The sequence below is a fragment of the Mya arenaria genome, chromosome 1 (genome assembly GCF_026914265.1).
Source record: "Mya arenaria isolate MELC-2E11 chromosome 1, ASM2691426v1".
Taxonomy (NCBI): Eukaryota; Metazoa; Mollusca; class Bivalvia; order Myida; family Myidae; genus Mya; species Mya arenaria.
In genome coordinates this window covers 17181397-17198048 of record NC_069122.1, presented here as the reverse complement: position 1 = coordinate 17198048, position 16652 = coordinate 17181397, and the positions used below count along the sequence as shown (strand labels likewise).

Sequence of the window (16652 nt, the reverse complement as noted above, 5' to 3'; positions counted from 1 at the left end):
CAGATGGTGACTGAGGGAGACCCCGCACGGAATACTACTATATTGTATACCCAAATCCTGCCACGAAATAAATTATATTACTGTTTTGAGAGACTGCGTACAAAAATTATTCCCTCTTTTTCGAACGACAATCTAGATCTGGTCATATTCAATATGTTGCTTTGTTACGTAAATTTAAGACACACATTTAAAAAAATAATAGTTGTTTTAAGCATTTAAACTTGAATTCAAGCTTTCCCATTACAATAAAGAAATCGACATTTGGCATGAAATACAACAATTTAACTTTATGCACAGTTGAGGTTTGAGGTTGGAAATACATCTCAGGTAAAGTATAAATTGGTATTGAGCCCATGATGATGGTCATTGTTAATGCTGTACGAAATATTATTAAACTAAAATATTTCACAAAGGGTGCCAAATTAGCCCAAAGAACAAAATACAACAAATCACACGCATATATTTAACAGTGAATCGATCCAATACCATAACATTCAACCTGACTTGTCCGACAATATACTATGAATCCTGTTCTTACGACTGGATATACTATGAAACATATGTCTTCTATATTTTGACCCAAATGTATTCGTTCTGATGTTTACTTGTAGACTTGTAAAATGTTGATAGTAGATTTAACAACGGATATCCAAACTGGTCAACATATAGAATTCGAAATTCCAAATTTGTAAAAGGTAAATTGTGGAGGTTCGAAAGTCGATCATATTTTACTAATAGTTTCATAGCATGCATATTCTCTGTGAAATTTTGCCCGGCGATACGTGTATGTTGATTATATATGAAGAGTTAAGTGCCGTGGGTGAGGAAAGTGTGGCAAGGCGTAGGAATAAATCGGGTGAGCCTTGTTGCCCGACCTTAACGGATACCTGTTTATACATAATCCCGACATGATTCAGGACGTAAGAAAGGCGTCTTATAATCATAATAGCCTCTATGTTACACTGATAAATTTGAACAAAAACCCCAACAACTATTGGAAAAAAACTGCGAAAACTAAACGATGCACTCAGACAGCGACGTACACTTTTCAGGACTATCTACGGATTAGACATTTCCAAGACAAAATTTGAAAACCTTCCATGATTGAAATATTTGATAGGCAATTGTCATTTGGAAGCCAGGATTAAGGTTTGTGAGTCCTATAAAAAGAACATTTAATACAGGCATTGACTCGAGCGGCTTCTGGATTTACTGACGTAAGTTTGGGGTAGGTATCAATGTTGTACCATGGAGGATCACGTGATCTAAATGGACCAGCCAACAATATTATTGTTTAATTAAACTACAAAATATTTTTTAATAAAAACAACCTTTATGTACAAACAATTGTATAAATTGATTGAAGAAAAAGGAAACACCAAGATAGTAAGGAAACTTGTGTCTTATACCATTATTACAAACCTTTGGGCACATTTAATTGGAAATGATTAACTTGTCCTCAAACTCGTCGGCTACGGTTTACTATATCTTGGTTTATAAACTTTAGGATCCGAATCCATCAAAGCTCAGCAAAGTAATTTCGGAGGATGTTTTTCTTATTTTTAATAATCTTATTTTTAATAAATGGGTAAATTTGTCAATGACCATTCATTATATATCATTCTGTCAATGATATCATGTAAGAGGGGTACGTAACACAACAATTACATAGGCTCACACTATATCCCGTCAGCCAATCAAATCGCAGGAATTCAGTTAAGATTTTTCCGATTAGAGTTTTGTGGTGAAAGAGGTGGAATAACCGGAAAACAAAAAACCGGAAAACACTTCAATGTTCAATTATTTACAATAGATAATGCGAAGGAGATTGGTGCGGCTGGGGTTCATAATATATTGTGTTGGAGGGGTGTATAACATATCCAAACATATTAACATTCTAACACAGTGGTAGGTGCTGATGTTGTCAGAACAGTGGTTGGGCAGAGGTTTGGGTGGATACCAGTGGGTAGTGATTGACCTAATTATGGGAGAAACCATGCTTTTGTACGATAATGTTTCTGTTAATATCAGCAAAATCTAGTAGTATTTTAGTTACATGATAAATACAATACCTCCTCTTAGTAACACCTGCCTTAGGTTTTTTTCCTATCAAGCTTGATTATTTATAACATTTTCCCCATCTACACAGCAATGTACCATGCTGTAATTCCCATGTAAATAATGCTACTTAAAATTGTGCTATTTAAATGCAAACGATTGCACTTTAAGTTAAACTCCTAAAATAACTTACCATTATACAGTGATATGCCAATTAGAGGAACCGTGCGCAGTTGATGTTAACACTCTGTTCAGTGCTGAAATCCATCTTACTCTTTGTAATTGTATGCATGGATATTATAAAAAAACAGCTGTTGTAAATAAGTGTTCCGATATTTGTACATATTTTAAAACTAGATGCTTTTACTTCCAGGCCACAATCTCATTGTTATGTTTGGATATGTTATGTATGTTTGTTATTGATGTCGGGAAATAGCTCATTGAGCTAATGTTTTTCTTTTTATCATATATTTGACTATCAATAAAAAATATTGTATCTTGTATATTTGTGATAAAATTGAAAGTAAATTTAATTGATTTAGAGTGATATTTACTCAAAAAGATATGTATAGTTATGTATACATACAAGTGTGTACATTTTAGTTAAGTATAAGCCCTTTATATTATCAATGATTTAATTCTTAGATTGTTTTCTATGATTGGAGTATACACTTATAGTTAAACCTTTTATTATAAATACCACACACCCCCCTCGCCAAAACAAATGAAATAAAAAAAGAAAGAAATAAATATAAAAAATGAAATTGTCGAAGTGAATTTTTCATATCAATATGGTGTGGGGCCACTCCAAAATAATAAGATATGGTCGTCATATGTACCTTCAGGGTCAAAGTCGTGGTAACATTAAGATAACCTTCAACAAAAAATCGGTTTGGATTGCAGCTCATCCGCATAACCTATTATATCTTGCGTTTGTACCCTATAAAGCGATTGTTGATGTAACCTTGTTGGTCTGAACTTACGATTTTGGATATAACTCGCTGAAGCCTTAGTGATAAAACCTTTGCTGCGATTTTATAATCTACACTTAAAAGTGTAATTGCTCTCAAATTTTCTATATTTGGAGGGTCCCCCTTCTTCCTGAATTGTATGTGTAGCTTAGCTCTTTTTTAATGAATCTCTCATTTGTAACATTACATAGGAAAGGGCCTATTAATTTCCAAAACTTCCTGTAGAATTCAACCAATAAGCCAACGGGTCCTGGGCTTTTTGTTATATTTCATTGACGGTAGAGCATTTTCAAATTATTTGTTAGTTAATAGATCTTCGCATAATTTTGCCTCTATTGCGGTGAGCTTATTTTCTAAAGGAGTATCGTAAATATATTTTTTTAATATAATTTTTCTCTAATTTATCCAATTTATAATTTTTTTTTAAAATTTTACTTTTTCATTAAGAATATTTCTATATTCTGAATGTAAATGGTCATCAACGTTTCTTTCTGTCTGATTTTTCCTCGTTTGTCTTGATTTTTCAAGGGCAAAAAATATTTTGTGTTTTTCTAACCTTGTTCTAGAAAATGAATGCGGGATCTTATTTGAGCGCCCCTAGCTTTGTTTGCATATACTTCCTCTAAATCCAATTTTATTTTATTATTTTCCTCATTATTTACATCATTAACTATTAGATAGTTTAAGTGTTTTTTTCAATGTGGTTATTTTATTTCTGACAACTTTTGATTTATGTTTTGCAATGGACATTTTTTTATCCTCATTACTTCCCATTTTGTTTGTATGTTCGACATGTTTTCATTTAATGATTAAAGTTTTGAAGATATTATATATATTGCACTAACAAAATTTTCATCACCTTAATATACATTGTTGAATTTCCAGTAATCTTGACCTCTTTCTATTTGTTTATGTATTTTAAGAAATTGCCATTTATCAGTGTATTTAGAACACGCTGGTCGAACATTAGTATTTACAATAAAGGGAACAAAAGTTTTATCTATTAACCGGTAATCAATTCTTCTTTCTTCATTACTGTTTTTCCTTCTCCGTGTGTAATGACTAGTATCTGGTTTGCTTTCACTTTAAACATTATGTATTGATTCTTTAAAATTTCCTCCGATCACTTCAATACCTTCTTCTAAAATCTTTTTAGACAACAATGCACATTAAATTAATAAATACTTTTAAAATAGAAAAAAGCATACCCTACTTAACTTGTTTCCATTTGAACTAAATATTACCTAGTAATTTGAAATTTGATTTACTATTTCCTCAGTAAAGACTGACTCTATAAATAACACTATTTCTTCTGGTTGATTAGATAATTACTTATTAAGACGTGGATGTTTGTTGTGATCTCTTAACCATTGACAGTTGAGTGATTAAATGTGAAATAAGTTAAACATCATTTACAAACACAATATAACACAATGAGGCAACATGCACTGCCTGCCTACTTATCGACATCAAAGCACTGAAAGTGCTGAAATACTCGGGGAATGGTAACTTAGGTGTCGAGGCTAAAGTTTGATTATGCATAGAATTGTGTTGATGATTGCGAGAGATAAGGTAAACATCAATTGAAATTAAACCAGAACTTAACATGTGTTAGAGCTGTTGATGTTTGTTATGTGCAAGAAGTGTGGGTTTAATGTTACAATTGCGTGATAGTGTGCTATATTATTACGAAAGATGTTGTAAAGACAATTGGTCTGTGAATTCTGCAAACAATAAGTGATATTTTGTCAAGTGATAAAAAAAGAAGTGAGAAAGCAATACTAAAGTATGGATACAGTATTTATCTTTGATCAATGGTTTTTGAAGATTGCAATTACTAATAGCTGAAAGCACCGGCATTTTCCTGTCCATTTTTGTAACATATTTTATGTGCAGTAACATCTAAGTACTTTGATTGGTCTTTCAACATAAATGTGAACTTAAGAGTCTCTTGAGCTAAGAATTGCATATAACCTTTCATGAAAGCATACCACAAACTGATATGGCAGCTGCAAACTGTCTTCAATACTAAACCGCCTTCCGACGTCATGAAAATGCAGTCCAAAGCTTAGAATACGGTGAGTTATTGCGAACATTTAATTGTTACAGGACATGAGGTCTTGTCGCCTGATCACTGTTACAGGACCTCAAACAATGTTTCACGACATAAAAAAGCACATTGTTTAAACATAAATACTTTTTCATGCTATAACTGTACTTTTTCATAGAGTAAAATTATGATAAAATAAGTGTCTTTAGATGCATTACCGGAAAAAACAAATTTTAAAACATGAGCGAATCTCTTTAATGTAGTAAGAAACACAAATTCTTGAATGTGCTATATGGCCACTTTTCAGTGTGTAGGTTATAAAACGACTATATGGCTCTCTCCCAGCTAGTTAAGCCTAACTTGAACACTCTTTACATGACCCAGATACATACATGCACTGTATTGAGCAACATATGATGTGATATGATTCAACGATGAAGCCTGCAAAATGATTTCAACAAAAGAATCTGTAAGCTTTGCAGTTACTCTGACAGGAATTTTCTTGGACAAAATGATCGATATTCTCCAAAAATAAACTGGACCTCGTGATATTTTATCCGATTTGTCAAAGGTTACCCTTATCAATATATCAGTTTTGGTTATATAAAATCAACGTGTAAGAAAACACTTCTTCAAATTAAGTTAGCATTTTCAAAGAGTCATTAACACGAAGAAGTTCGAGCCAGTGTACATTCTTGAATCCAGAACAGAAGAAGCACTTTGAAGCTGAACTCTGGAGCAGACTGGCAAATAATGATTCTAGGGATTTTCTCCCTAGTAAGCGTGTTTTGGCATAGATATTTTTGTGTAGCCCATGTCAAACTTGGGAGGTGATTCTAATTGGATGGTTGTCCATCTGCGAAAAGTCTAGAATAAACCTGAACTATTAAAATAGGACTTACACATATTTTTATTTAAATCTTACTTGGCCTAGCATAGCGGTTGACTGGCTGTTTGAAAAAAACAATACTTGTGACAAGGTATACAAGATTTTCTCATTAGAAAAGGTATTGACTGAAGTACGTTTTTGTTACACCAATTAGGGTTCAATGTTGTATGATTGTTTATTATCAAAATCTGTGACGTCATGAAGCTAGTGCCAATTCGTTAATTAATTAAGCTTTATTTAAGATAAGTGAGAAGCAGTACCCGGAATTTTATACGAAATGCCCTATGGTTTGAGCCAGTATTTTAAAATGCCAGAGTGCTGCAGAAAATGAATTTGGCAGCAAAAGTTAGAATTTGAGTTACATTGAAGTAATACAAGATTTCAACTGCCAGATATGAAACGTGTGTGTGTGTGTGTGTGTGTGGGTGCGTGCGTGCGTGCGTGCGTGTGTGTGCATTTATAATCAGATTAAAAGTTTTAGACAATATCTATTCAAAAAGCTACAGAAACAAGCTCATTGGCAAAAAGTTAAAGCATTAACCAGGTTTAGTGGCACTGGGCAAATGCCAAAGACATAGAACACAAAATCACAAACAAGAAACATAGAAGAATAGCACAAAACTCCACAAACAGCACAGTTCATACATACTATATATATATATATATATATATATAGGTATGCTTATCAAGAATTGTTAGGCACCGTCTTGGAACGGTCAGTAAAATGAAAATTTACTGGGGGTTTAATCCAGTTTATGTGCACAAACATCACTCTTATCCCAACAATCCTCAATAAAGATTAAACGTATAAGTTAAATCTTATCAAAGTCTGCATTAACCTGAGGAAACTTATCAATAAAACAAATAATAATAAACGTTTAGGAAAACTTAAAGTACTTCTATGATTAGAGATTCCAACTCTATTTGCAGACGAAGGGAACAATTTAGAGCACCTAATGCAAAAACTTTTCAAAGATACGATGCGGTCATCGTTTGAAACTATAAACATGGCCACATAGTCTGCCTTATAAAATAAAAGGTATGATCATAGAGTTTCATAATAAAAAGCGTCATTGTACTAAAACTGGGAACAAATAATGAAACCAATAAAAATAAAAGCGACATGTATTCGCTAATCTTTTCTTCCAAATGATTTGAAAATGTACAATATTAGGGCAGAAGGGTGCCACTGAAAAAAGAAGGCGTGCATCACCCTTCCATAAATTTATTCATAAGCTAAAACCCAATAAATGTTGTGTCATTCTGATTGGAATGTTATTCCAAACATGAGCTCAAATTCATAGTAAAAAAAGAGATGATAATAATGTGTTTTGTTGAACATTTTGCAATAATAGCAAAGTCGTGGATCGCATAAAGGCTCATTTCTAACAAAATCTGCCGATTTTCTTATTAATATATAAAGTGCAGCACCTTTTGCCGATTTAAGCTTATGGTTGTATTGTGTTTTTTTACCCAAGGAACCACGCCGATACAATACAACTAGACATGAATGTGTTCCCTTATGTCAAATGAAATTCTCATTAACAATTAAGGTCAATTTTGTATTCATGAAGGGATATCGATGTTGCATTTATACCTGTTTTTCGTTAAAGCGATTAAATGAAATACACTTCCTGGAGTTAGTTGCACAGAAATTGAAACAATTCAGACAATGCATGTATTTTGGGGAAACCGATTGCTAGAAATAAATATGCAAATCGGGCATCTAGTCTAAACTAATAGACGTGTTATATGGGATTCCCTAACGTCTAAACAGGTTTGTGCAAAAACAGGGCGGGGAGGGTGTGAAAAAAAATTGTATTTAGAGAAGTTTTTTATATTTGAACTAGATAAAAAAGGTTTATATTCATATTTATTATTAGATAATAAAGGTTTATATTCACAATAATCCATGTAAGTGCAAAGATATTAAGCACAAAACAATCATTAAATGCATTAAAATACAGGAATTACCTTTCCAATAAAACGGAACTTGACTGACACAGACAACAATTATGCTAAGCGTAACAACTGCACCATCTCCGGCAAGCTTCGAGATAGACGTCGTAAATACAATCGTAACATATCGACCATGGCCGAGGTGTTCCAATTGTTGTAAAACGGTGAACCGCAGCCTTGCAGTTGCCCTTTATGTATATATCGCTTTGTTTTTACAGTATGAAATGAAGAAAAATACAACAAACTCGTAATAATTTGCTGGATATTTATTTATTTGTGTACAAAACTACTAATCGGTCATCATGCATGCGCAGTCAATCTCAAGCGACCATGCCACATAAGAGTAATTGTGGATTTTATTACTTTTTTTGATTTTTTTAAACACCAATCACAAAATTCTATATGATACTTTTGACAACTGTCTAGGCTAAACTGCACATTTAACAAAATAACTCCTACCATTGCCATCAAAAACAAATGAAAGGAGTGAATGACAATTGCCGATTACTGCTTTGCACCGGATACTGCTCACTAACCAGTCTATACGTAATTCATAAACATTTGTACTGAACAATAGAAGCAAAACCAAAAATGATTGTGTTGTTCTATCCGAATTACACAGGTCCGAATAACTATACAGTTATGTCTGGGTTTTTTATATTATCCCTCGTTTGTATGTATGCTTTCTTGCACAAATATAAAATAGAACTATTTACACTTTCTTACCAAATCCTGAACAGGTGGACTACTGTATAATTCTTCCTAGATATCACTCAACCGCTTCTCAGCTTCCTGTTTCCATTTAAACAATATAATTCAAAAATGGCAATGCATGTTTTCAACAAATTGCCAGTTTCAATTATCAAACAGCTCGCTAGTTTTTTCTGCTTCCTATACTAATCCATTGTTTCATTATTCTACCTTCGTTAGTTATATTTATTGAATGTCCTGGGGTCAACTAATATTTGCAAGAACTTGCAGCAAATATTAGTTATAGCTAGCAGCCAATAAGTAGCGATGTGATGTTGGTATTGCTTTAGATGTGGCATACCAAATTTCCACACAAGTTTGTTTGAATACTATATTTCTTCATCTACTAATAGTATGCGCACTACAAGATCTTTACTAACTTCTGAGAGTTCTGTTCTCAACACATCCAGTATCGGACCACCAAGACTGTCACCATCTCCTACTGCCAGAAAACGCCAGCCTCTTTCTAAAAGAAAACTACGCATAGTTTCCATCAACTTCCAGGGCAAACAGTCTTAGAATTTTGGAGTAGGTTAGAGTATAATGACCCGGATATCATCTTGGCCAGCGAGACTTGGCTCCATCCAGGTATAACTGAACGGGAAATACTGCCTGACGGCTACAAATTTGTTGCACGGAAAGACATGAAGAGCGACCCCCATGGAGGAGAACTTAACAACACTCATAGGCGATTTATCGCTTATTTACACCTAAATCACCTTCAATACTGTCTCATATGGTCTGAATCTTGGCTAGCGCAATTTATCAAGACGAGGGATCTACGATGACCGCTTTTTCACTCTCCTAAACGTCTCCCGATCGTTTCTCTTAATATTACCTGTCAAGTTCATACTTAAATATTAGTTTTTACAGACTTTTTGATAAGTATAATGATGGCAATTTTATCAACGTAAGATCAATAATTTCATTTGAATATACTGATACAAATGAAATTAAACGTTTAGCTTGCGAAAAAAGCACCAACAATATATGAACGATCAAGTACCGTATTTGTTCAATTCTAAAGTTATGTCTTCCCCATACGTCCCTGTAAGTTTTACAAAAGCCTCGGTATATTTACCGTTTCTCAAGAGCACATGCTAAATAATTCATGCTTCCCAAATAGACGGACAGTGAAAGGAAGCAGACTTCTGCTGAGAAACAACGTAGCCTGACATATTATCTTCGGTGATTCAATTGATCGATTGAACTTCTGATAATGTCAGCGAGTTGCTTAAACGCTTATTTACATACAAGATTATGAAACTATCACGTGAAATTTGATGTGTTCGGAAAGAACATTCCGCCTTATTTAAAGACTGGGGAACCAATTATTCACTATTCTTAAACGGGTAAACTTGCAATTAAGTTCAACGTGTCATTAAAGAGTTGAAGAATGTTTTCATTTTTTGCTTTGTTCAATAAAACACCCACAAAACGCTTTAAAATATTGAATGCTAATATAATTTCTTTTGATACAGTATCAGAAATATTATACACCATTTATGGAAATATGACATTATACAGACTGGAATATCAGCCCCCTAAGGTAAATGGATCTCGGATGACGCCTCGGTCCATTACACTTTTCGGGGGCTCACTGGCCGGTTTCTATTATGCAATATGACCGTCGGTGTTGTGCTATGTTTTCTTATCAATAAATAATTTATAATAAATCGACCATGCTTGGACGAAAGGCAATTTCTGCAAACATACTAAAACGCAATATTGACCTGAAATATCTGTTTTTAGACCGGTAACAGTTGATCATATGACGTCAAAATAACGAGGTTAACCTCTTGATAATTGATATGATCTTGTTGAACACTTGTGAATTGAAAAACCGAAATTGCAGTTGTACTCGGTGTAAACAATATTTGTTCGGTATACCAAGATAATTATCAGATAGAAGGATAAAATGATAACTCTCGAAAGTCAAAGGTGAAAACACAAATTTGGAAGTTAATTTAATTTAATAAAAAAAAACAATGAGTCAACAATACCTAGATCATACGATATAATATGATTATATAGTTATTTACTTATAAGCTATGCAATGAACAGTTCATATTAATCGCAAAAGTATGCTTTTTATCCGATTGGACTGCACATTTAACAGCTCATAAGTAAAACATTGTATATAACAACACAGAACAAACCGATCCGAAATATGATTGTTGACTGCCCCGATGTCTTTTAATCATCATACACTTAACAACTTTTTCAATTGGCAAGTTTGCAATTTTTAACATATTTGAAGATGTGTCCATCACAATAATACAAATCACAATATTAAGGCGTATTTCCATTAAAATGATTGACCTATAACCCATTTTGTTCTTCACGGGATATTTGCTCATTTCATTAACATTATTCCCATATTGATTAACTATATTTTACAAGCATGTACATAATAGTCTCTTGTTATAAGGGAATATTATTTAAAAATCACGGGAGTAGTTTGATAAAAAACGGCGTCAAAGTATCTAAACAGTAAAGAAACTCCCTTTTAATTAAAAATTGGAAATAGAAGAAAAGTAAACCCCTAATTCAATAAGATCATCAAAAATAAATGATCATGAAATATCAGCAAAAATGTTTCTGAGGACGTGTTAATGCAAAAAAAAATTATTGCACGAACTTTAAAATGTTTTGATATAACTTCTATTTCAGAAGAGTGTGAGGTGACAAATTAGAAAAGTTGTTCAGTGTAGGTGCAAAACATTTAGAGAATAAGATGAAATCGGCATCCAACCTTTGCTAGTCTAGATTAAATATTATTAGTGTTCCAAAAACGTTAAAGTATAGACGAAGGTTTTGATTGTAAACATTAAGGCAAACATAAACATGAATTGCATCACTGTGCCTGCATGTGTTTTTCCCTATTGTTAAACTCTATCTTTGTATGATCTGTTTACCACTTCCTATTGTTGCACGCTTTGTACACATGTGTTTTTCATTTCCAATTGTTGCATGTTTACTTTGTATATACGCTTTATCTTAATCTATTGTTGCATGTTTTTTTGTATAGATGTAAATTTGAGTTTTACATAATAACCTATTTTATATGCTTACATTAAACTATAGAAAGACGCAGTTTACGCAATAAGAAAAACCCTGGCCCCCTTCCCAAATTGATGGCAAACACTGGTTTCCCGTTGCCTATGTTCTGTGCCTAAGATTAAATCATTAAGATCAAGACATCTAGTTTGTCGTTTGTCTGCCGGATATATTTTTGATCATCTGATGATAACAAATGAGTTTTGCTTTAAGTTATTATACCGTCCTTTGTCAATCGCCTATCGAAATGTTCTTAGGCAGGTGTTTAAGTGTTTCTTATCATTTTACAAAATTTATATACTGTTTGATAATCATAACAAGTGTATAATTAATGATAACCTGGCTGTCTCTATTTTTTTTGCATTTCAAACATGGAAGACACAGAGGAACGATGCCTAATAACATGATAATACGTTTTTATTTTTTCTATTTCAAAAGTGGTTTACCTTCTATATTGTTTTGTAAATCTGTATAGGTGTTTTAAACCATAAATTTCAGGATTTTGTCCTCATTTCATGGCATGTCTTCAAAATATTTGGATAAGAAAAACTGACACCGCTATCTGACATCATGACAATACCTTTAACACTGTATGTCACTGAAGAAGGCATATATATAAGGATCATATATGTCATGTTTTTACATTATTAGCAATTTGATACTTACTTTTTATAGAACTCCTTACAAATCGTATATAACTTTTTATCAAGTCGCTTCATATGTTTTTGTAGTAAATGCAATTGATGTAGAAACATTTTTTTATAATTTGGATTTAAGTTTAAAAAGACACAGAAATACAATTTTATTACAATCTCTTACATAAAGGGCAGCATATGAACAAGGTAATACGCGTTTAACATTATACGGGGCTGATACCACACATACATATATGCAATGTACCAAAATCCAAGCTGGATACCATGCTCAGTTAATTCACATGTGGTTCATTTAATTATTTGAAATGGCAAATACGTCTGTTACATTGATTCCAATAGACAGTTGAAGAACTAAACGTTTGTTGCTTGATTCTCTTCCTCGGTTCCTTTTTGCGAACACCATTTTATGGCTAATAAGACTACAATCGCGACCAAGATAACGCATCCAACAACAATAGAAAACTCTGAGGAGAAGTATTTGTTTATAATAACATCATGATTTTCAATATTGTTTATGTTAATGTTATTATTTTCAATATGTATTCCAAATGTACCATTGTCAACATCAAGCTCTTGATATGAATCCTCATTGCAATGTTGCTGTATACTACCAGATTCCATCGTACCATGAATGACTAAACGTGCGTTAGCGACATGACAATCATCGGCTGAAACATACAAAGTATAGTTCACAATACGTGTCGCTTTTGTATTTGAACTTAAATTTCAATGTTTATTAATACATATTTGTTTTCAAATATAGTAGTAATTATAGTGCAAATATTCATTGAATAAACATTCAATTTGGTAATTTTTAACTGTTTACATTATCTGACGCTAAATCTTGGTCCAATTGTATTATGTGTGTTAAAGAAAGCACATTACGAGATGCATGCATTATGCTTTTGCAACGAGAATCACATCTTGAAAGTGAATAGTTTACCATAAATGAACAAATATTATGAAAACTACAGGGGCAATACCAGTGGTCAAATCTATAACGAATACCCTGTTAGAAGCAGCAACGTTCAATGCACCAACTTATTCTAAATATAATAGTACGTAATACCGCCTAACTCTGATCAGCAATTTGAAATCCTTTAATTCATTTACCTGGAAAAGGGTAGGCCGCTGAAAAATTGCAACCAATGTAAACACGCCAGCGACCTTCACTGTTTTCTCCCCAAAAGTGGTTGGACCGGAACGTATTTCGGACATGCCTCGCTTTACCCCTATTTGCAAAAGGTTTCATGTTTGCTAAAGTTGATTCCGTTCCACTTGGTGATTTAGCCCACAGTTTCATGTGATGCTGTTCTGAATATACGAACTCAATTTCAAACAGAACTTCTTCCATCTTCTCTATACATGCCGCTGTGTCACAGAACGTGTTGTCGTACAATACTCGAACGTACCAATCCTGATCTTTGGCGTGACTGTAACAGTAACAAGTTGTGAGCATATGAAAAGACGTTGATAGTACGTATAAGAAGTAAAGATGATTCACATAATACACCTAACGTATACTACGGTAACATATCATCTGAGCCTCTTACGATACTTTTTACAAAGGCGGATCTCTACGATTTATGAACAACGGCAGTTTCACAGGGGCTTGCGGCATCTATGTGAAGCTGTCAAAGATTATGCGGGGGCAACAAGGTTTCAATTCGGGGTTTTCCTGGCCCGCATTTCGAGGCCCTCACATGTAGGCCCCAAGGTTACAACAGGATAATCGCCCCTGCCCCTATTACTGGTTTATGATAATGAAAATCTTGGAATTCGTAACGGTTTAGTGAAAGTAGTTATACGGTTAAAGTTAAACTTTTACGGCAATGGAGGCTGCACAAATTCATGATATTAATAACTAAGAAATAGTAAATGTAGACTTCATACATTATATAGAATATAGTGGAAATACGCTACATTTTGTTTCGTCGAATCGCATTGATCAAAAATAACAATCCGAAACAACAGATGTAAGGTTTTTCCAATTCCCTTTTAATGATGCTAAGGGCCCTTTTTGATAACGGTATTTAAAGAACAACTCGGGATTCAATTTTACAATAATTTGTCATCAAATATATGAATAAAAATGAAGGAGTATTACACACCCTCTTTTAAAGAACATAATCATAACGCCAATGTTATTTAATTCACACATGGAATAAGCAAAGGTTATGATAAGCCGACGTTAAAACTGAACACGTCTTTAGCTTCGCGAACACGACGTTGTAGCTGCAAGGAAAGTACTTGTTCCTATATTGAAATTATATATAATATCGCGCTGTTTCACCAAAAAAGGTTTATCACCAAGATATGCATTTTATCATAACATAAATTAAACCCACTGATATCATTTGTGATTTTATAAAACATCATTCTGTTTTATTATTTGATATGAAATTATATGTGCAGATTTCTTTTTTTTCTTTTTGAGGTCTCGATGACCCCTTTTATTTGCCCCGTAATAGGGACTATGGGGTCGGGGCCATCCCCATGGGCCCTTACAACATTCAAAAACAGTAATATTCAAAGTGCATGCAGTTATCAAGTTACAGTTATGACAAAAATGTTTAGATATTTAGAATAGCAGTACTATATATTGCATATGTTTAATAAATCTGAGTTTGAAATGTTATTACCTTCGAAAACAAAAGAGGTAAAAACAAAGCAGCAGCTACAATGCACTTTTAAAAGTGCCTTTGTAATGATTGAGATCAATATCAAAATTTACATTGTACTCGACGATTTTGGTTTTCTTATCCGAAATAAGATATTATTTTACTCTCACTGTTGCAGATTTTACATTGTCCGTCTGAATAATTCATTTTGCTAAGTTTTTGCTGCGTAAAAATCGTTTGGTGTAATATGTGCAGATTTCAACTAAATGCAATAAATTGTGATGCAAAGTCAAAATAAAACTAATCGATAAATGTTGACCTTAATTTGAGAATTTTTTTGATTAAATTTGAAATTTGAAAGACTATACATCTCGACGATAACATAGATCTAGCGTCAAGGCCCTTCAGATATATGTACCAGTTAATATCTTTGTTCATTTTCCCATGATAACGTAACTTTAATAGAATCTCTATAAATATATATTCTTGACACTTATTGTTTACTCACTAATCATCTTTCGAAAACATAAGTGTTCCTGTGCATAATGGTTTTAATTGTTTCCAGTGTCTTCCCAGTACAACCATCAGGTTACAGTCAGGCAGGCCGAATCCCACATTAGGATGATCTAATAAAAATATTATTCACATTGCAGTACATATAAATACCATATTAATCGAAATATCTAACAGTTTATATGTAACCACACATTTACGTTTTTGAAGACACACAGAGTGTCGATAGATAATTTCAATTAATTCATATAGTTAAACTAAACAAAAAGGGATTAATTCAAAATAGTGATTGAAATGATAGAGTTACATTAACAATTATCTCCGACAATGCAGTAATACTTTGTAAAAGACTTACAAAATTTTCCAGCTTTGTTATGCAGAAATTCAGGTGTTGCTTCTATCCCTAGATGGCTGCTTGATTCAATTATTATATGTTTCACGTCTCTGGCTGATAAACCAGGGCTAAAAAAACAAAAAACAGTTTAAACATCAAAATAATCACTAAGGAAAACGTAATTAACACGTCTATTTGAATCGCAATCTAAAAAGGCGTTTGGATCAGCTAAAGTATGAATAAATGGCACCAAAATAAAAATGAGCATGCGCCTATATTTATTGTAATGGTGGTCAGTTATACGTGATGGTACTGAAGGCGATAATGTAGTTTTGTTATATGATATCCATCAGGGTACCCGGAGAAAAAGTAAGTGTTCGGTCTGGTTTGTGACCACGTCCAAGCTCGACCGCCGATCAAACAGACATACGTCCAGGCCGAAAATCGAACCCGGGTGCTCTTGATCGAAGCAAGTGCACCACCCACTACGCAAATCGGACAATAATTATATCTTACTTTGCCTCCAACAGAAGAGCAATCATTCCAGAAACAATTGCCGTTGCAGCAGATTCACCGCCGAAGCTTGTTTCACACCTTTTCTTGTCTTTTCCAATTGATATCTGAAGGCGAATAGTAAGTGACATTGCAAAAAACATTATTATTATACTTATATTTAGTCCTTTTATAGACATGTACTCGGTGTTGCTCCTCAACATGATAACCTGAGAATGTTTTTGAAAGGTCAGTCATAGTAATCGGTGCTGTTCTTAAAGTGATCATTCTGGGAATGT

General features: G+C 33.3%; 1 protein-coding gene across 1 annotated transcript; it reads right to left on the bottom strand.

The window, feature by feature from the left end:
- Nucleotides 1-12570: 12570 nt before the first annotated feature.
- Nucleotides 12571-16505, bottom strand: LOC128225188 (endoprotease aex-5-like). Its single transcript, XM_052935252.1, has 5 exons — nt 16378-16505; nt 15883-15989; nt 15523-15640; nt 13507-13826; nt 12571-13061 (listed from the first exon to the last, which is right to left on the bottom strand). The coding sequence occupies exons 1-5, from the start codon at nt 16503-16505 to the stop codon at nt 12745-12747; spliced, it is 990 nt and encodes a 329-aa protein (XP_052791212.1). The 3' UTR covers nt 12571-12744.
- Between the last annotated feature and the right edge of the window lie 147 nt (nt 16506-16652).

Excerpts from the sequence above, each read along its gene's own strand:
- LOC128225188 (XM_052935252.1), bottom strand. The coding sequence starts at position 16,505 with ATGTCACTTACTATTCGCCTTCAGATATCAATTGGAAAAGACAAGAAA. Across the intron at positions 15,641-15,882 it reads TAACAAAGCTGGAAAATTTT|ATCATCCTAATGTGGGATTC; the intron begins GTAAGTCTTTTA and ends TATTTTTATTAG. Across the intron at positions 13,827-15,522 it reads ATGTTTTCGAAAGATGATTA|TCACGCCAAAGATCAGGATT; the intron begins GTGAGTAAACAA and ends TTACTGTTACAG.